The following is a 20787-nucleotide window of genomic DNA, read 5'->3' on the forward strand; positions in this document are numbered from 1 at the left end:
CTTGAACATCTACCCTCACAGTAGAACGCACTGAAGCCGGTGTAAGAGGCCCTCTTATCTGATATGAATATTACAAACATGTGGTTGGAAGAGGAGTGGATTCCTTCTTTTGATGGAGGGTTACCGCCATAGAATACTCCTAACACCTTTCCATTGCTATTCCAGCCATCATACACGTATAAAGCATCCGTGTTATTCTCGTTTTGCAAACTGAAATTTGAGAACTTTAAGTGAATTTGTTGTGCCGGACTGACCGTGATCCTCCAGGAGCAGTACTGGCCATCCGGGTACTTCCATGGATAGTTTGGTGAGTGAAAAAGTCCCATGACTCCTCTTAGGCTTTCGTTGCATCCTAGAGAAAAACTAAGTCTGAACAACTCCCGCGTAACATGTAAAACCAATTCCAATGCAATGTTATCCAAACGACCTTAATTGAGATTAATGAAGATTACTACTTGGGGGCAAGGATGGTGCAGTGGTGTGAGCACTCGCTTCCCACCAATGTGAAGCCGGTTCCAGTCCTGGCGTTAAGGCCATTTGCGGGTTGAGTTTTATGTTAGTTCTCGTCCCTTTACTAAGGGTTTTCCCCGGGTTCTGTGGTTTTCTTTAATGCACAAAAACCAACACTTCCAAATTCTAATTTGACTCTTCAGCGCCCCCCTAATAAGCCTCGAGTCATCTTGGTGCAACTCTCTCTAAATATTGCTAATTTAGTACAAGTTTAGAAGTCTGCGGTAGTTTGCCTGAGAAAAGAGAAACAAATAAGTTTTGAAGGACTTAAAACATAAGTACCGCGGTTGAATATATAGAAAAGGTTTTCCTTTGCAGCAAATCATGTTGGAAGGCTACGACGAAGGTTATCGCGTGAAGAGTTAGTTGTGACGCAGTTACCACAGAAAAGTCACCTACCCTGATAGTAACAATAACGAATCTTGTAATCACTTATTTCTGCACCATATGGATATGAGCCTCCTTTCCCGCCATTATTACCAGTATCTTCATTATCATATAGAATCCACTCCACACTAACTACGGCCCACTTCACCTGCTGGCATTCAGCTGAATCATAAGCCAGTAAGAAAAATGGTTTCAGGGTGGGAAGAGAGATGGGATCCTTTTTATCTCCGTCTGTTCTACAGCAAAATTCAATCTTTGTGTCTGTGTCGTAAACACCATCAGGAAGTGTCCCCGACATGCTATTACGATTCTGAGTGTTTTCGTCATCCCATTTGATAAATCCTGTTGACAAATTGATTGGGCAGGAGCCACCTTTTTTGTAAATGCAGTATTTACCTGGAGGTGAGATAAAAATATGTTACTTCATTCAAGCTTTTTATTGTCTTGCTACGAATACATGAATACCATGAATAAAAATATAGAATTACACTACCTTGTGGCCAATATCTTTGTTTCGTGTCTATCGACGTATTTCCTTTCACGCAGAACGAACGTTTAATGTTATCAGTGCCCACTTTTGCGTCAAGGTGGAACTTGATGGATCTCCTGTTCCTAGGATTATTATTTTCGGTGTCCTGGTATCTCCATCCTATCAGCCACTGAAAGTCAGCATAGGGACACCCCGATATCGTTTTTGGTATCCCGTATGAGCCCTCCGGCCAATCAAAGGATTCTGCAAAGGTAATGCCAGCGATTTAAACCATGTGGCTTTGTTTGTGCAAGAGAAACATGCCTCGAGAAAGAACCGTATGTATGATCAAACTTTCAAATCACTCCAAGAGTGCTCAACGTTCTGTAATAGGCCTTACAGCTAGCATAGTAAAGATTCATCAGTTTCATCATGAGTAAAACAACGTGGCTAACTCGCATGGTTCTGAAGAGACGAGCCTCAGGCACGATGAGTACTAAACACAACCTCGCAAGGCATGACGCCTTACCCGCTTTTCTCTTAACTTTGACTGAGCAAAACAAAAACAAGTGTCAAATTAAAAGAAATAATAATCCAGTTAGGTCCAAAACCCCATTCTTAAGAGATTGCTTGCAAGGACAGAGCATGGACCAGTAAGTAACAATTCCAAGGAAGCGTCGTGTGGCTGTCTTGTCTTGTGTTTGGGCATGTCAAGAACGGCTGTGAAAATTTCTGTGATAGGATTGAGTCCTTGGCCAGTGGCGCCAGTAAAGACTGCCACTAGATTTGTACCTCTGTGTGTATCGTGTAATTGTGGCGTTATTCCTGATTGTTCTGCTGTTATGTGGCCATTAACCACATACCACTGCTGGATCAATCACGGATGACGCAATTGCCAGTTCTGTTTTAGACGGCGTAATTGCACTTGCAACTGGATTTGTGATAGGTGAAGGTGTTACCAAAACGGCAATGGAGGAAAGCTCCGCTCTCAAATTAAAGGCGCTATTATCAGTGTTATCACAGCTGACGATTTTATCGCTACTATCTTACATGATGTAACTTTTACAGGCGAGTGCAATCTTTGCCTTGATAATCAAAGTCTCCAGAGAGCCAACTCCTGAGTGCAGAAGTGAACATTGGTAACCGTAAAGCGGTACTCGCTTTAAACTACGTTACAAGGATTCGTGAACGCCATGCCGCATTGCGGGAATGCATTATATAAAAACAATTAAACAATTGAATTACACACGCGCTGTTTTCTTCCAATATGCGAAGCAACGCAACGGTGGACTTGTGCGTTCTTTTGGTAGTTGTGCGTGGTTGCCAATCGACAAAAAAGCGTCCAGTTTTTCTTTTAAGAACCTCCGTATTTTATTACCTCGCGTCGTGTTGTTGCTGAATGAAACTTGATACATGTGAATGATATTAATTGCCTAGCAAGTGACCTAAATCTTGCTGTTTTCAGCATGGTAATACACTGTATTCCTCTCTGTGTTCAAATGACGGCTTCTGTCGTGTTGTATAACATCGGAAGATGCTTTCAATCTTGCTAAAGTTGCTACTTTGGCTTTATCCAAGTAAACGTAAATATAGAAATACATACGCGTTGCGATGATTGTCGCCATACATTAGCAATTTTTCATTGTTTACATTTGTTCTGTTCAATCGATCTTATCGCTCACCGAATGAAATTTATTGAGGCTTCTGTCAGAATTTTATAACATCGGAAGATGCTTTTAATCTTGCTATTAAAAGTTGCTACTTTGGCTCTATCTATAGACGTACTGGCAGGGGGCGGGGGGGAGAGGGGACTGCAACCCCCCCAAAGTTTGGGCAACTCAGATATTTTGAGCAGAAAGAGAAATTTGGGCAAAGCCAGTTTTAAAAGAAGTCTCTGTTTTTACTGTTTTCGAAGAGATAGATATTTTCTGTTTTAACCTGAAGTCGGCGTAGCGAAGCCAGTTAAAGACTACAATCGGCGACATAATTAGTTGACACATTGTGTTCCTATAGTAGTTTCAGTCCACCAAATAACACCACTCTTTTTTTCGCGCATTAAACTGTCAAAAAGACCCCGCTCCCCCGTCCAACTGTTGCTTGTTTGTACCACGAGATCACGGCAATTGCCGTAAAACTGAACATTGTTTGGGGGGACGGGGGCTGAAAGGACATGCGAGGGGAGCAAAAAGGGATCACAGTGACGAAATAGGGAGTTAAAAAAGTGAATGTGTCAACAATTTTGGGGGCCAATTGTAGTTACATTCATACGAGACAGTTGTTGGCTAGCACTTGATGAGTTTCTGGTTATTAAATAGAAGAAAGATCCTCGCAGTTAGTACGCAACTTAGGCAGTTGCGAAAAGAGAGCTTGAAAAAATTCAAGCTTGAACGGTAATTAAACCCATGACCTCTGCAATGCCGGTGCAGTGCTCTACCAACTGAGCTATGAAGCCAACTGGGAGCTTGTCATATTGTGAGTTCGTAATCTGTGAAGGATGAATAAATGAATGTAAATATATGAAGCATATATTTTGAACTGCGGATGAAAGATCAAATAGAAGAAAGATCCTCGCAGTTAGTACGCAACTTAAGCAGTTGCGAAGAAGCTGCGATCTTCTATTTGATCTTTCATCCGCCAGGGCACCCAGACAAACGCCATCGCGTCGCCTTCAAACCCTTGTAGGTGAACACGCACAAAGACAAACGCTCCTGCACCGGAATCGCAGCACCGTATGAACACTTACTATGCGTCCATCGACAAGATGCTGTCCGAGCTTGAGCTCAGGTTGAGCGAAAATGACCAGGAAATACTCTGTGCTTTGGGAAAGTCTGCCCTTTGATTTAATCGTTCGAGAGCTTGTGCAATTCATCATTTCAAAGTCCTCAAAATCCTTTTTTTTTTTCGCGGTCGAGTGATCTTTGGACTATTTTATTTAATTTCGAACTCCAAAACCCTGTATTTTAACTGAAGGAGGAGGGAGAGAGAGCCGTGAGAACTCGCCAAGTTTGCTAAAAGTTCATGACATATTGAGCGAGCGATCGAGCGATCGATCGAGTGATCGAGCCGGTGAGTGAATTTGCCTCACATTACGATATCTTGTTCGTTGCGCGTGCACGCATTCACGAGTTAAAAAGGACTTCGCTTTAGAGCTTGCACTTGGAATAATCTAAGGCATCAAAAGGAGGTCTCACTAATCATATATCCGCAACACGGTTCTGGACTGCCTGATATAGTTTCGACGACATACATAATTATCTGCGAATGGTTTGAACCCAGGAGTCATGTCATAAGTACGTAAATTATGATCATCCGGGTGAGTGTAGTCCTGACAAGGACTGTTTCAGTTGTGGTGACTTTGACTGACCTTTCGACAACCTGAGCGGAAGTCATCTTCAGAGCCAAGATGACTCTGAAGATGACTTCCGCTCATGTTGTCGAAACGTCAGTCAAAGTCACTACAAACAGTCCTTCTCAGGACTACACTTATCCGGATGATCATAATTTACGTACTTGTATATAATAATTCTTCCATTCCTGAAAAAAAGGCTGACCTATTTAAAGTTTCCTAAGGTAAACTTCAATGTGTAACGTTTTAACATAGGTTAGAACTACACAAGTTAAATCAACGGTCGAATGTGGAGCGTAAAAGTGTGAAAGGTTAAGATACTCGACATTTGTGAAGAAAACTTTCTCCAATACCTGGACAGCCATACAATTCTATCCTCATTCCAATATGTCCCTTCCATTGGAGCGGCAGTATCCTGATGTAGCGTGCTGTGATTGGTGGGCTTATTCTGTTATACACAATGGAATCAATGTCTACATTGCCATCAAAAACCTGTATTTAAAGACAAGCGAGTAATAATTGTTAGAGGTGTGTGTCTGGAGGTCTAGATTTTCCCTGAACAGCAAATCAAGTAGAACCCAGGAGAAATAGCATGGAGCCTTACAAACCCACTTTCCCTTTTGCATTGAGTGAAGCCTGCGTTTCTTAAGCTAGACCCCAAGAAACCGCGAATCCCGGTCTTGTTGGCACTATAATAATGGGGGATAGAAAAACGATAGAAGATTATAAATGTACTCTTGCGCACAGTGACGGGATACCAAAAAGCCGAGATCATATTACGTGTCCACTCTTTTAGCTTCTTTTGCATAATCTTTGCAACTTCTGTCACCTATATGTTAATTATGTTTCTAGAGAAATTAAAAAGACGAGTACAAATTAGCACTTCTGAAAGATTTGTGCAAGGGAAGTTACTGTACCCGACTTCCGCTTTTCAAGAAAATAACGGGGTTTTTTTCTTCTGCATTTGTAGATGACTTGTGGCAAACTCCACAAAACCAATTGCTCCTTATTCATCTCTATCCTAAAATCAGTGCCTCCTATCTTTTAAAAAGCTCTATACCAAGACAGTAAATTTTTCTTCGCTTTTAAGAGAAATGCTACAACATGTATACTACTTTTTCTGTTGCTCCAAAACTTCCATACATTTTGATTGCTATAGCGCAAACAGTTCAACTGAACATTTAGTGGACGTGCGATATGATAGCTACAAGTTTACTGCAGAACGTAAGGATGTTAGATTTATTGTTATACTTTTGATGTAGATTGACTTGTTCCCTTGTAAATATAATGGGCCACCCCATCGTCACTGTACTGAAGGCTGTACTTGGTTACCACATTGTAGTAACGGCCGGTTGTACCGCCCTGAGTGGCTACACCTGTCACTGAAGTAATACTACCAAGATCCACCTGAAGCCATTGATTCTGGTTATTAGCTTTAGCTGACCAGCCCCAGGCCCATTGATGTGTCTTGACATTTAACCTCGCATTTCGTGCAGCTGCACCATCTTCCCATTGTGAAGAGGCGCTTATCTGAACATCAGAGATTGCTCCATTCTCCATACCAAGGGGTTCGTGGCAGGCTTTCATTGTCAACCGGAAAAGAAACAATATTGCTAATTGACTATAGCAAGGAAATAGCAAGTCTTTCCAAAAAACATTTTGCTGAGTTCTTGAGAAATTTAATGTGGTCTTACCTTCGAGCCTGTTGACGAAACCTTAAGTGTTACCATTAAAAAAAGGCAAATAAGCTACGGAATTGTTAGAACAATTTTCGTTTTACCAGGGCGGAAAGGGGGGTAGGCAATTTAAGACTAGGTATTATGAAGAAGCCATGCCGGGCGGAGAATCTCTATTCCTCATAAGCTTCACTTCTTGGAGATTTCCCCGCCACAGTCACTCTTTCCAAGTTGAATGTTCACTTTAAATTTAATGTTAATTAGCTATTTATTATCTTTTCTATTCTACTTGTCATTTATTCTGTGTGGCAAGATAATAAAAATAAACAAAATAAATGAAAAAAAAAATAACTACGTATAATGTAAATTAGCTTGAGGCAGCACTTCTATCTGATTTGAATGTTACAAACATGAGTATTAGATCCATTCTTTTGAATGAATGAGACATCGACACACCAACCACCCTCCTCCCACCCCCCAACAAGACACTCTCTCAATCGTACACATAACATGTGTGCGTGTGTGTTATTCATTCCCACTTTGTAACCCTAAGTGTCAGTAACATTTAAGAGATAACTATTACCAATACAAACAGGCAGACGATAAGAGTTACTTCAATTATTAAAATGGTTAAAAAAGGAAGCTTACTTGAACATCTACCCTCACAGTAGAACGCACTGAAGCCGGTGTAAGAGGCCCTCTTATCTGATATGAATATTACAAACATGTGGTTGGAAGAGGAGTGGATTCCTTCTTTTGATGGAGGGTCACCGCCATAGAATACTCCTAACACCTTCCCATTGCTATTCCAGCCATCATACACGTATAAAGCATCCGTGTTATTCTCGTTTTGCAAACTGAAATTTGAGAACTTTAAGTGAATTTGTTGTGCCGGGCTGACTGTGATCCTCCAGGAGCAGTACTGGCCATCCGGGTACTTCCATGGATAGTTTGGTGAGTGAAAAAATCCCATGACTCCTCTTAGGCTTTCGTTGCATCCTAGAGAAAGACTAAGTCTGAACAACTCCCGCTTAACATGTAAAACCAATTCCAATGCAATGTTATCCAAACGACCTTAATTGAGATTAATGAAGATTACTACTTGGGGGCAAGGATGGTGCAGTGGTGTGAGCACTCGCTTCCCACCAATGTGAAGCCGGTTCCAGTCCTGGCGTTAAGGCCATTTACGGGTTGAGTTTTATGTTAGTTCTCGTCCCTTTACTGAGGGTTTTCCCCGGGTTCTGTGGTTTTCTTTAATGCACAAAAACCAACACTTCCAAATTCTAATTTGTCTCTTCAGCGCCACCCTAATAAGCCTCGAGTTATCTTGGTGCAACTCTCTCTAAATATTGCTAATTTAGTACAAGTTTAGAAGTCTGCGGTAGCTTGCCTGGGGAAAGAGAAACAAATAAGTTTTGAAGGACTTAACACATAAGTACCGCGGTTGGATATATAGAAAAGGTTTTCCTTTGTAGCGAATGCTGGTGTTCCCGATTGTTCTGCTGTTATGTGGCCATTAACCACATACTTTCCTTTAGCGGTTGTGGCAACAAACTACTTCCAGCAGTTTGTTGTCCTGCTGGTTGGTTTGGGAACGTTATTACAATCCACATGTCGACACGGCCATGTTGGATTGCCCGAAAGTGGAATCTTGCGGCCTGTATATGTACACATAATATAACCGGAACTCAAATCTATTTCGAAAACTTATTAAGGGACCGGTCATAAATTAAAGGAGGGGGGGGGGGGGGGGGGCTGGTGCAAACATGGGGAGGTCAATTGCTTTTCATACAAGCAGAAAAGGGAGGGCGAAACAATTTGGTGCATGTTATGAAGGGGGGCCATTATTTTTTATGCAAAGTTGCTGGGGTCAAGGAGTCAATGTAGAATTCCTCTGTAGTCACAGTCATTTTTTTGAAAATAAAATATGGAACACATCCTTTATTTGATGACTGTTGGATATAAACATGGGTTTTTAATGACACTTCTTGGTCCTATGTCTAGATCCTCTCCTGACTTGAACAAACAGTACGTTGTCAAAATAGAATGTAAAATATATTTTTTTAACGATTAATAACTGATTTTTTAAAGTGATGTAAACTAATTACTCTACAGCTTAATAATGATCATTGACCTAGATCTGATTCACTTTCACTTCCAGTACTTTCACTCTAATGGTCTTCTGTGACAGAAAGTTGCCCATATTCTTCCAAACGACCTGGAATGTACTCTTCTATGGTAGAAAGTGCTTTCTCAGAAATTTTCTCAGAAAGAGAGAACTGGAAAAAAATTTGCCCAGGCAGGGAAGAAATATGAAGATTTTGATTGGGTTGCCATGCTTCAAGATGGTTCTCTAACCAAACAGACAATAGCTGTTTTGGACAAATACCTGGGACACCACAACATAGACTGCCAGGGAAGGAAGAAAGCAAAACTCAATGAAGTCCAAAGGCACTTAACCAATCATTAGGCTGTAACACAAAACCTAAGGGAACAAGACAGTGACACAGATGAGAGTGAAGAGGATGAGGTGGTTACATGTGATGAAGATGACGAGGAGGAGGACATTCTTGCTGAAATCGGTTCTGAGCATGAAGAAGAAGAATATGAAGAACACGCAGAGGGTGATGAAATCCTGTACCTAGACGATCATAGAATTACAATGAACGTAGCCACAAGGAGTCAGGAAGAAATGCAACTTGTTTTCTTTCCAGTTAGTTTAAGGTCAGTGTCATACAATTCGGGCCATGCTGCAATACAGGTAGCCTTAGTGTGGGAGGAGGAAGGAAGGGGGGGGAGGGGGTGTCATGATAAATTATGCAAACTATTTTGGAGGGTCACAATTTTCTGTACCTGGAATGGGGAGGGTCTCCCCAAAACTGGTAGGCCAAAATAAAAATGCACCAGCCCTCTCCCCCTCTAATTTATGACCGGTCCCTAATGTGCTGACCAAGGACACAGATATCCTTCATTGGTTCCTAAGAAACAAGCCAAAGTTCTTTAAGCCACCTATTCAGCTTTCCAAGATAGGACACAGTGATCACTTTCCTGTCTTGGTCCAGAACACCTTCCGCTTGGAGAAAGAAGTGAAAGGTCTGAGTGGTTTGAGTGAATCGTATGAGTGGTGGCACCAAATACTAGGGGATCTAACTCCCTCAGTTCAGTCACTTTGTTTAGATTTGACGATTTCCTGTATGGCTTGACGTCTGACCTTACGCCCCTACAACCAGCTGGCTCGGAGGAACTCCTAGCGTCACCTCGGAGCGCCTACGAAGTGTGTCTGAAGGAACGTCAATAGATCCAATCAGGTCAACAACCAGAGACATTTATACCATCTGCTGACGTTCCACAATTTTCTTGACTCTGAAGATGACTTCCGCTCAGTTTGTCGAAACGTCAGTCAATGTCATCTCAAACAGTCCTTCTCAGAAAAAGCAAGGGATGTAAAGGCACTTTTAAAGTTCATTCTAAGTATTAGTAGCTGTGATGTGATCCATCATGAATATGCCTTAAGATCAGGCACTATCAGAGTTCACAAGCCCATCCCCAGTACAAAACAGCTTTGGGAACGTCGTTACAATGAGACTGTAACGTGATTGTCTAATTGATGTTTAACGGTTATTAATTAACTAATGTTTAAGAGCGCTGCTAGGAAAAGTTATTTAGTTACAACGACCCACTGCTGTAATTCAGTCTTTGACTGCAAGGGCAGATGAATAAACATATCTATCTATCTTTTCTGGAGTAAGAACGAGTCTCATAAACGGCGCAGTACGTGTTTTGAATTTGACCTTGTCTGGATTAAATTTATTTATATGGTGGGAGAGACGATTTAGGAGTTAAATAACTGTGCAGTCATGATCACGTTTGGCATTAATCTCGTACCCAGATCTCAATCGATTCGGGAATGTCGAAATGTGAGATCTCCCTTTTGCCTGACCATGGGAAATCAGGGTACGAGATTAGTTTGACATCAGCAAAGGATTCATTACGACCCACGACAATAATATCATCTGCTTTGTTGACCACACCATTCCTGCCACAAAAGACATGAAGATGCCAAAGGGGAGTCTAGTCGAGCGCTAACAATCCCAGGGAGTGTGCACGGTAGTCAACAGGGAAGACTCGTCCGTTTGTGTAATTGTCTGGAAAGCATTCTTGATGTCGAAGGTTGCAGAGATCGTTTTGTGGTAGAAACGATAGATGTTTTCCTTTAAAGTTGGGATAAGATACCCAGTCTGGTTGTGCTCTCGGACGTTTCATTTAGCTGTTATCTCGTATCATAATTAACAACAAAGATTAAGCTCTGGGTGAGTACTTTCCTTTTGTGTTATTTCTTTCATTATAACATAGAGGGCAAGACAAAATTACTGAATACTAATTGGTCGAGACAGAGGGCATTTTTTCATAATTTTCCTTTTACCGAGGGCAGAGTTACTCGCTCCTGATTCGTCGAGCGGAGAAAACACTCACTCCTATTCTTATATACAGTTTTTATCAACCAATTCAGATTCCTCGAGATGCAGGCATTACTAAGTTCTAGCCACGTACATACCTGATGATTCCAAGACATGCACAAAGGTTAACAGGCCGAAAACCTTCCAGAACGGCATCTCTAAGAAGAAGAACAGTTTTGAGTCAATTTATTGAGAACAGTACACCTGAACATTATAAAAATTCATTTTATAAAGAATTTCGTCTATAATTATAATCCCAAACAAAACTTCCGGTATTCTTTTTATGAAGTCTGTCATCGACCACATTTGTGCATTTGTCAGTCACTCCAAGACTGAGGTCTAAATTGAGGATATGTCAAGGCTCTAACACTTATGAACGTTACCAGAATTTTAGCAAAATGTTCCCCGCTTCCTTTAATACATTTTAGTCGGAACATTTACTCTTCTACGACTATTACTTTGTCAGTTATCATTCTCATCATCAAGATCACCACCAGGGTCACCATCCTCATCATTTTCAGCGGTATTGCCAAGCGGTTTGTAAAGTGCGTTAGTAGGATTGCCCATCCCTTTCCTAGTGAAGTGTTATGCCTAGGCAGGGGCGGGGGAGAACACTCCATACCGCCTGGCACTTTTTTTTTTGTATCAGAATCATCCAACAAAAATTGACGTCACATCCGGTCAAATTGGCGTCCAGCAGCCTATCTCGGCGAAGTCGAATGATGCCGTCTGGGTCAGGCATGATTTCTTCGGATTTTTGAGCCATCAGTATCAGGAATTGTGAACTGTGGATATGAAAGATGTTGTTAAGATATTGCTTCGACTTCACGAGCAAGGGTTTTCCAAAGAAGTGATTTTTTTCTATTGTTTTGACGGAAAATACAAGACAGCCAATTTGACCGGATGTGACGTCAATTTTTGTTGGATGATTCTGATACAAAAATTTGAGGAGTCTTCTCCCCCGCCCCTGTGCCTAGGTTAGTAAAATGATTAGCCTGTCATTTTTTATCCGAAAGTGCAATGAAAAGCATCGCAATTGAACAAAATTTTAGTTGGTCACGGGACCCCTTGAGGTATGTGGTACCCCATATTGTAAGTTTGGCGCCCAGTTTCCCAGGGGTTTTTAATGTTCCCTTGACGGGAATGTCTGAGAATTAGAATTATTTATGAAAAACATATGCGTAGTCCAACAGGCATCAGGTGTTTTGTTGTTGATACGGAGCTATTTAAATTTCTCGTTTTGACTGAACAAGGTCGAAGTGAAATCAGTAGGAGAAAAAGTTAAAAATTTAGAACCGGAATAAGGAAAACAAATCGAAACCACGTCTATATCCCTTGGAAGCTTTCAGGGTCAGCCTTTAGGCTGCCATATGATTATCCATAATAAACTATCTCTATCTCTATTAAATAAAGATAATCCTTGTACCTTTTTCACGTCGTCCAGATAAGGAAAATTTCATTAATTTGTGAGTCCAAGATTATTCTGTAAGCCACTACACAACGAAATACGACCGCCTGCGTCCATTAAGACCTTTTTTGGATTTGAACACCATCTTGGTTGATGGTCAAACATAGCTAAAAGCACAGTTTATGTTTGGGATTTGTCAAAATTTGAACTTCTGTAATTTGGTGGTTATATCATTTTTTTGATAAAAAAAAATGAAATCATTATAGACCTTGCAACGCTCATAAACTGTCGCCAAAATTTATCCCATGTCAATTATATTTTGCCGCAATTTGCATACTCTGACGAGGAAGGCTTGTCTGAAATTTTAAAAGTCCGTCTTCGTTCGTTATAGCTTGACTTTTAAAAAAAAAATTACGGAGAAATAACTTTCACAACGCATATTTGCAGTCAAAATCCGATACATTCGAGAGGATCGGAGTTGCAGAGGTTTGAAGTGCTGGTATGGTAAGTCCAGTGAGGGAAAAAGTCAAACGAGATGCAACTTATGCCTACAAGTTGTCTAGGTTGAGTAGTTTAAATCCCTAAAGTTTCGTCATAAAGTGTCTGACTACATTTCGAGATGTTAAATGAGAGGCTATGCGCTACCGTTGCTATGGTAATAGTTGCTGCTTGGAAACCGATGAGAAAATTAACTTTGATCATATGTTGAAATGATGATGTAGTATGAAGGAGATCGAAGTTTATCTTCTATGCGAGACTGTAGTTCCAAAACCTCCACCCTTAGTCCAGAAAATCTGCTGCTAGCCTCATTAATTGTCTTCAAGAAAGACTGCTCAATCAGATTCCATGGTCTGCGGATACATTTATAGGTCTTAAAGGGGGGGGGGGGGGGGGGCTAGAAAGAAAAGTTTTTGTTTTTAGCACAACTTATAGAATTTCAATCAAAATGGCGGTCGTGCACGCGTAACTTTTCAACATATGACTCCAATGTACCGTGTTCAGAAGGAAAACAAACCGGTATATCGGAAGAATAACTTCTAAGGAATGCTCAACAGTTTAAACAGTGGAAATTCGAGAGTTCACGGTGAAGAAATTACGCTTCGACAACAAACGAAGAGGACCTACCATCGCATATCTATCGCAAATCATCGCTGGCGTCGCGGACTTCAGGTCAAAATATTTGAGCGCCTCTGGGAATCCAGCTCACAAAAAAATTGCAGTTTGATTGTCAATTTTTAATGAAATACTAGTTTGATTGACCAAGTATGCGTATTTCTATAACTTTTCGCAAAATTTTGAAATACGTGCTCTGTAAGGGTCATTAAATTTGCTTCAAATTTGACTTGCCGATTCGTTCGCTTGTTAGATATAAATAAATGCTCACGTGAATAAATTTTCCATTCAGGAAAGCTTTTTGTCTGTTTTTCTGTGTATTTTTATTGACGAAACTTGGTAACTAAACAACTCTACGCAAAAACACATTTTTCCTAGTGAGCAGATCAAACAATCATAAACTTGCCCAACGAGGCAAATGAAGCAAGTAAATTGCCCAGCGAGGCGGACAAGCAAATTATTAACTTGCCTAATAAGGCAAATGAAGTAACAATACCACAATATATATTTCAAGTTACAAACTTAATAGCGTACAGTTTCTTATTCTTACAGATTATGTATCTATCTTACCAATACCTGGCAATTTTATCTCTTAGTTAGTTTATATTGAAGCAAAAACCATTCTTATGCATGATTCACTTAAAGTGCACCTGACCCCAGAAGTTTTTTCCTCCAAAAAAACAACAAAAAGTTCTCATTTTTTGGGTGTGTTTCTGCGAATGTTTTTTAATTGCGTTGATCTACCGCAGGCTATTTTTTATGCCCATCGCAATACGGAAAATCGCCTTAAATTGTCGCCATTTGGTTCAGTCACGACCGAGTTTTAAGGAGCCGATGGGTCTAGTGGCTGCTGCAAACACGAAAGAGGCGAAGAACCGAAGAGAGAAATGGGTCGACTTTGTTAGACAGAAGCGTATTCGATGGGAGCCATCGAAGAGTTCAGTAAAATGCTCGAAGAATTTTATACCCGATAAATTTGTATGTAATTACACGTACACAAATGATCAAGAATTAATCGGAGCAACTATAGAATACAGGAGTTCGAGAGGTGTTAGCTAGTGTGGCGGCTTGTAAGGTTTATAATTTAATGTCTCAACGGCTTGGTGGCTCGCCAGTCGCGGTCAGAGTTTAAAGAATGAGTAAGGTTTAAACAATTTAGTGACTCGCTATTGAGGGTCAGGGTTTAAAAAACGAGTAAGGTTTATTATTTAGTGGTTCGACGGCTCGGTGGTATGCCCCTCGCGGTCAGGGTTCAAAAAACGAGTTAGAGCGAGACAGCTTCGGAATTACCGCTTTCCGGAAACAGTTCGAGTGATCGACAACCTTCCAGTTCACAACAGCGCTAGCAACAACATTCGCACATGTTTGGCTACAACAAGTGATTGTTTACAGAGAACTAGAACAAGATCTTAAACCCAAAGAAATCAAGCACCTAATCGTAAATCAAACAGTGCGTTGTATACTTTTTCTCGTGTGATTCGTGTGGTGCAGATTATATGGGCTCCACAAACCCTTTCCCAAATTATTATCAATGAAGTGAAAAAGAAAGAACTATAGTACTCATTCATTATCAAATTTCCCTTCACAAATCCATAATATTAACAGGAAATGTTCATTAAATTTATCTTTGCAGGGAAAATGAATAGTTACTTACCTTTACGGATGATTATCTGGTCATCGGAATAGAAACAAATGTCACTGCAATCAGAAATACAATCTAGATTTTAGACGACATATGACTTTTGTGCGAGAAATACTTCAATATGTTAACCGTTTTAAAAATATTATGAATTCGTAAAAATACCAGCTTTCCAGAGTAAAAGATGTTTTTCATATTTATGTATTTTAAGCCGGTGGATTAGCCTTTTTCTCAGCTCTGTAAAAATAAGGCCTGGCAGTTCCCTTGAGTTCCAAAAATGGTTTCAGTGAATTCAGCAAGACGCATAACAACTATACTGATAACAAAGGCCGCTCAACAACATCATTTATAAGCTTTTGTACCCCTCCTCAAAGAAAGAAACACAAAATTATGAAATATACTTTGCTCCGCCATGTTTCCGCTGACACAGGCCTAAACAGTCTTCATCGCGTTCCGCATAATGAAACTCACTAATACTTTTAAACTGAATTGAAAAAAAGAAAAAAAGAAAATAAAACTACTTCGTGATTTCGCATCCGGTGTTTCCTATACGCTACGTACCTTGAGTGGAGCAGAAACTAACAATAGTTCTTGACTATCAATGCCAAAACGAAGCTGCGAGTAAAATTGCGGGGAAAAGGCTTCCCCAATAGAACAACATACAGGTGGATACAGAGTGACGTAAGGGCAATTAAACACTATTTATTATTCAGGACTCCCGACAGGAACATTAAAAATATAACACTAATTAGAATGTGGTGTCTTGTGTTTTCAGACAGTTTGGTTTTTAAAGGCTTATTTGTGTATGCTAGTACAATATGACCCGTTCGTATTTTTTTGTCCAAAATGTAAGACCCAGAACGTTTTAAGACACGGAACGTTAATTCAGAATCTATGAGCTGTTGTAAGATTTAGGAGAGTGCCTGCTGACCTTACTTAGTATTTTTTATCGAGAGATGATATCGATTTTCCCCTTCAAAAACGAAAGGAATTAGTTTCCAGTGTTACGAAAGTTTGAGGTGACGTTTTGACGCTAGCTTTTGAGCTGATCTCTGATTTTGGTAACTATAAAATCCAACTGAAATTCAGAGGCAATAAAGGCCTCAGGGTACCCCTGATAATGGAGCGTGTTTTAAAATGATCTAAGTTGACAGCAGGGGATAATTACCAGTAATAATGATTTAAGCTATGTGGATATGTCTATATCTTAACCTATTTGTATTTGTCAGTAGGTCAGAATGTAATAAAAAAAGGCTTTGAAATTCACTGGATTCTATTTTAATAAAGCGATCTGACATACATTGAAAACAAAATGCATGATTTTATTTGCAATTTTTTGTAAATTTTACGACTTTTTGTTCGATAGCGACATCTTGGTCTACTGATCTTTTGTTTCATTATCATTTTCTATTATTTTGTTTTCGCGACCTCCTTGTTTTTCTTCCTTTTCACCTGGCGCCCACCTCTGGTTAAGCTTTTCCCTACTAATAAGCGTCACCTGGAAGGCAATGAAAATGTTACAAATAATTCATGAAATTGGAAGTTGGCAAGTGTTTTTGAGACATTGTCTTCTTTTGCGGGCAAAATCTGTCAACAGAACAATTTACCTCGTGCAATTTTTTTCCAAAACATCAAAGACGCTGTAGTGTATGGGTGGCGCAGATATATTATAAAGTTAGGGGAAAAAAACCGCCGCTTCCGTATAGTAGCTGTCTACGCTACTAGATTTGACTCCTATTTAAGCTATGGTCTAAACTTCATAGCGGAGCTCCCGCGCGCGCCGCAAGGCGCGCGCGAGCGGAGCCCCATAGCTAAGAGATTTTGGTAAACCCATCAGTGCGAGAAATTTTGGTTTGGTTATGACGTCACTTCCGTCCGACCGACCGTACAACGTACGTACGTACGCTCCTCCATGTAAGCAATGTGAAATGAGACACTCAAACCTTGTGCTGCAAATCAGGTTTTTTTTCAGCGGGAAAATGCATGGCCAACTGCGCTGCCGGCCGGGTTTGTTTGGCAGGAAATTGCATCGCCAACTGTGTTTGAGAAAAAAAATTTTTTTTTGAAGACGACGTGTACGACAAAACACAAACTCAATTTATGAATAAGTCTACAAACATGTAAAGCAAAGAAAGGGAGATAGAAAGAGATCGAGAAAACAGGCGACGAAGAAACGAAGTTCCACGTCAAAGAGAGCGATTGAGAGGGGTAGCAAACAGGGGAAACATGAGTGACGAACAAAGAGAGAAAGAACAGGAAAAGGTGCCGAAAAAACCTTGTGCTGCGGCACAGGGTTTGAGTGTCTCATTTCACATTGGCTTACATAAATGAGCGTATGTGCTGTAACCCGGGTTGTTTTTCGGCGGGAAAATGTATGGCCAACTGCGCTGCCGGCCGCGTTTGTTTGGCGGGAAGTTGCATCGCCAACCGCGTTTGAGAAAAAAACAAAACAAAAAAAATAATTTTGAAGACGACAAGATACAAAGTCAATTTTTATATGTGACCAACAGCAGGAGAAAGAGCAAGGCAACTAGCGCCGGGAGAAACAAATCGACTGGCACATCATCAGAACCTGGAAGTGAAATCATTTTACTCCGATCCGACGCCACGAAACGTTGGATTTTTCCTCTTGAAGTGAAACGTTTCGCTCACTTAACGTCGTAAAACGAACGGAAAAATCAGCAATGGAATAAAGGGACTGGTTATTCTCAGAAGAGGCGAGTACATTCATGCAATTTTGTTGACAAAACTTTGCTAGTTTGCTGGTTTGCAAAATATTGTTTTCTTGCAGTTTTGACACGCTGTTTAACTTAAGCTTAAGCTGATACTACTAACTTCAGAACACTATTTTGAGCTCATTTTTTCGGTCCATGTTAATCATTTTCCTTGGAGTTTTATTTTCTGATCTCGTCCAATTTGCCGTCAAACAGCGGGAGAAAGAGCAAGGCGGATCGCGGCGGGAGAAACAAATCGATTCTTTTAGCAGCTTTTAGAGGCGGCACTTCATAAACAGCGGCCGAATCTTGAAGATAAATTATTTTGCTCTAATCAGTGTCTAATCCGGCGCAATGAAATGAAATTAAGATTCGATGGATTTTTCCTCTTGAAGTGAACCTCAACGTTGTAAACGAACGAAAAAATCAGCAATCGAATAAAAGGACTGGTTTTTCTCCAAAGAGGCGAGTATATTGATGTGATTTTGTTGACAAAACTTTGCTGTTTTTGCAAGATATTGTTTTCTTGTAGTGTTGACACTGCAACTTGTTTAACCTCAGAGCAGCCTTTTGAGCTCATTTTCCGGTCCATGTTCGTTATTTCCCTTGGAGTTTTATTTTCTAATCTCATTCCATTTTGCTTCATTTAAAAAAAATTGATTCTGAGCTAAAATAGTCAGTCAAACAAACGTCTCCCAACATTGTATCGTTGGCATAAACTACTGACAAGTTTTTTTTTCTTCCTGCTCCTTCCTCCCATCAAAAGGACACTTTCATGCTCGGTTATCGTTCGTTGAAAGCACTTGGACGCCATGTCTGATTTCAGTTTCTCAACCAAACAAAATGAAAATCAATCCGATCCAAGTCTTTAGTTTTTGACACAAATAATCTTTTGCTGTTTCTTGTGAGAGACACCAAAATTAACCTTTAGGAATTTCCCTCAACGCTGCAGCACTTGATTTCCATGTATTTTTGGTACAAAGAACCCGGCTTTAAGAGTCGAACTTCGAAAGAACCTCAAAGAACTTGTTTTTTTTTTTTGGACACAAAATGCAGAAACCAACAAAATGTAAAACTGCCGTGCTCAGCCAATCAGGACCGAGTATTTTCGCCGCTCGACCAATCAGGAGTAAGTAATTTTGCCCTCGGTGAAAGGAAAATTACGCAAAACTGTCCTCTGTTACAACAAATCAGCATTCAGTAATTTTGCCCTCTGTTTTACATTGTTATTGTTGATGAGCAGTTAGCTGCATATGCATTAAAAATGTACTATATAGCTGAAGAATTGATGAGGAACTCATAAGGTTATTACGTTCATACAATAAGCAGACTTCTATTGTGGAGCTCCGCTTTTAGGCTTGGCTAAATATATATATTACTTTATATGGGCTCTCGTTTTCTAGCATGAACGAGCTAGATGATGAGTTTTGCGAGAAAAACATTAGACCTGTATCTGTTCTGCCATCGTTCAATAATATCTGCGAGACAGTCTCTTGTATCAGTCTTCGACGTATTTCCAGGGCGTTTTTAGGACTGTCTATCAGCATAAAGGAAAAACTGTAGCTGTCAGAATGCATTAATGCTGTCAAATGAAAAGTGGGAAGAATCGTTAGATCGGGGTGAAAGTACAGCAGTAATAGCCATGGTTCTGTCTAAGGCGTTCGACAGTCGTCTCCCACATCGGCTTCTCCTTGCTAAACTAAGGCCCTGCGGCATTGGTGAAAACAGCTGTCTACTAATAGAACAATGTTATGCAGACCCACAAAGAGGTGCGAGCTAACAGAGTGGACACGAGCCGGCTGATTGTAGACAACAAGAGGAAGACAGTAACCCTGTTGGAGTTTAGCTGTCCTTGGATTGAGAACCGGAGGCAGGAGGATGAGGAGAAAATCCGCAAGTACGCCCCACTACGATGGGAAGTCAAGAAGCAGTACCCGGGCTACAAGATCACTCAAGTCAACAGTATAATGGATGTGCTTGGGGGATTCTCTAAGGGACTGAGTAGTAGTGTGAGGGAAATACTAGGAGCAAAGCGTAACAGAGATGTCCTAAGACGGATGCAGAAGTCTGTCCTAAGTAGTAGCCTGAACATTGTAAGGACTTTCAAGGTCTTGTGCTAGAATTAGATGCTCAAACACCCGTTGCATCAAGCTAATAGGTAGATGAAGCATAGACAATAGAAGAATTTTAAGACTTTTTTTGAATATTATTTTTTAATTGATTTTCTTAGTTTATGACAATGCAGTGGAACCTCTCCTTATGGACACCTCTTCAACTGACGGACACCTCTCTATTACGGACAGTTGACTTGGTCCCTGAGAGACGGAAATCCATTTAAAGCCTACCTCTCTAAAACGGACACCTCTAAAATGCGGACACTTCTTCCTGTACCCTTGGTGTCCGTAATAAAGAGGTTCGACTGTATTTTATTGTAAATTTAGACGCAGGCCTAGTCAAGAGTTCCCGCCTAGCTCCTTGTGTGTTTTTATTTTATATCTGGTATTCAGATGTTAACAAAATAAATAACTAGAAATACGTGACTCGCAAAACCTCACGAAGCTAGGGCTGGGTGGACAGTTGATTCTAAGTGATGTTGTCTTTTGCCTTTGCTCTGTGGTTTCCTGATATCTCATTCTTCTTCGTACCTTCATAAACTAAGATTTTGTAATGCGCATTCGATCATATCTTTATAGCATGTTAGACTGCGCAATATAAGAAATAAACATTATTATTATTATTATTATTATTATGTCTCCCTCGCAGCCGTTCTGTGTCTCGTCGAGCATTGCGTGACGAGACACAGAACGGCTGCGAGGGAGACTATATTCTTTGCTGCTCGCACTGAGTTTGTTGTTTAATCTCCCTCGGTGAATCTATCACTTAATAATAACTTTATTAATGTGTCAGTCATTCTAGCTTGTTGCCATACCACAGTTTGCTAATTCGGGACACTTATCTTATCTAGGGAGATCTAAATCCTAAAATCATATTAAAATAGTATAAGATGCTATACGAATTGTATAATATAGAGCCATAAATCCTAATCATTGATGCTGATCCTAAATCCA

General features: G+C 40.3%; 1 protein-coding gene across 3 annotated transcripts in view; it reads right to left on the minus strand.

The window, feature by feature from the left end:
- LOC146455965 (uncharacterized) overlaps nucleotides 1–15639 on the minus strand; it is a 33629-nt gene extending 17990 nt beyond the window's left edge. For 2 of the 3 annotated variants that reach the window (XR_014858890.1, XM_085093586.1), the window contains exons 1-9: nucleotides 15567–15639; nucleotides 15021–15064; nucleotides 10944–11003; nucleotides 7037–7387; nucleotides 5964–6292; nucleotides 5066–5204; nucleotides 1391–1630; nucleotides 910–1293; nucleotides 2–352 (exon numbers count right to left, since the gene is read on the minus strand). Coding sequence is in view for 2 of the 3 variants with exons in the window: in XM_085093586.1 (XP_084949712.1) it covers nucleotides 2–352; nucleotides 910–1293; nucleotides 1391–1630; nucleotides 5066–5204; nucleotides 5964–6292; nucleotides 7037–7387; nucleotides 10944–11001 (1852 nt within the window). In the remaining variant the exon portion in view is untranslated. The remainder of the gene's footprint in view (nucleotide 1; nucleotides 353–909; nucleotides 1294–1390; nucleotides 1631–5065; nucleotides 5205–5963; nucleotides 6293–7036; nucleotides 7388–10943; nucleotides 11004–15020; nucleotides 15065–15566) is intronic. The other variant, XM_085093587.1, reaches the window with a different exon arrangement.
- Between the last annotated feature and the right edge of the window lie 5148 nt (nucleotides 15640–20787).

Source organism: Pavona decussata, unplaced genomic scaffold, assembly GCF_977016875.1.
Source record: "Pavona decussata unplaced genomic scaffold, jaPavDecu1.1 SCAFFOLD_262, whole genome shotgun sequence".
In the NCBI taxonomy this organism is placed as follows: Eukaryota; Metazoa; Cnidaria; class Anthozoa; order Scleractinia; family Agariciidae; genus Pavona; species Pavona decussata.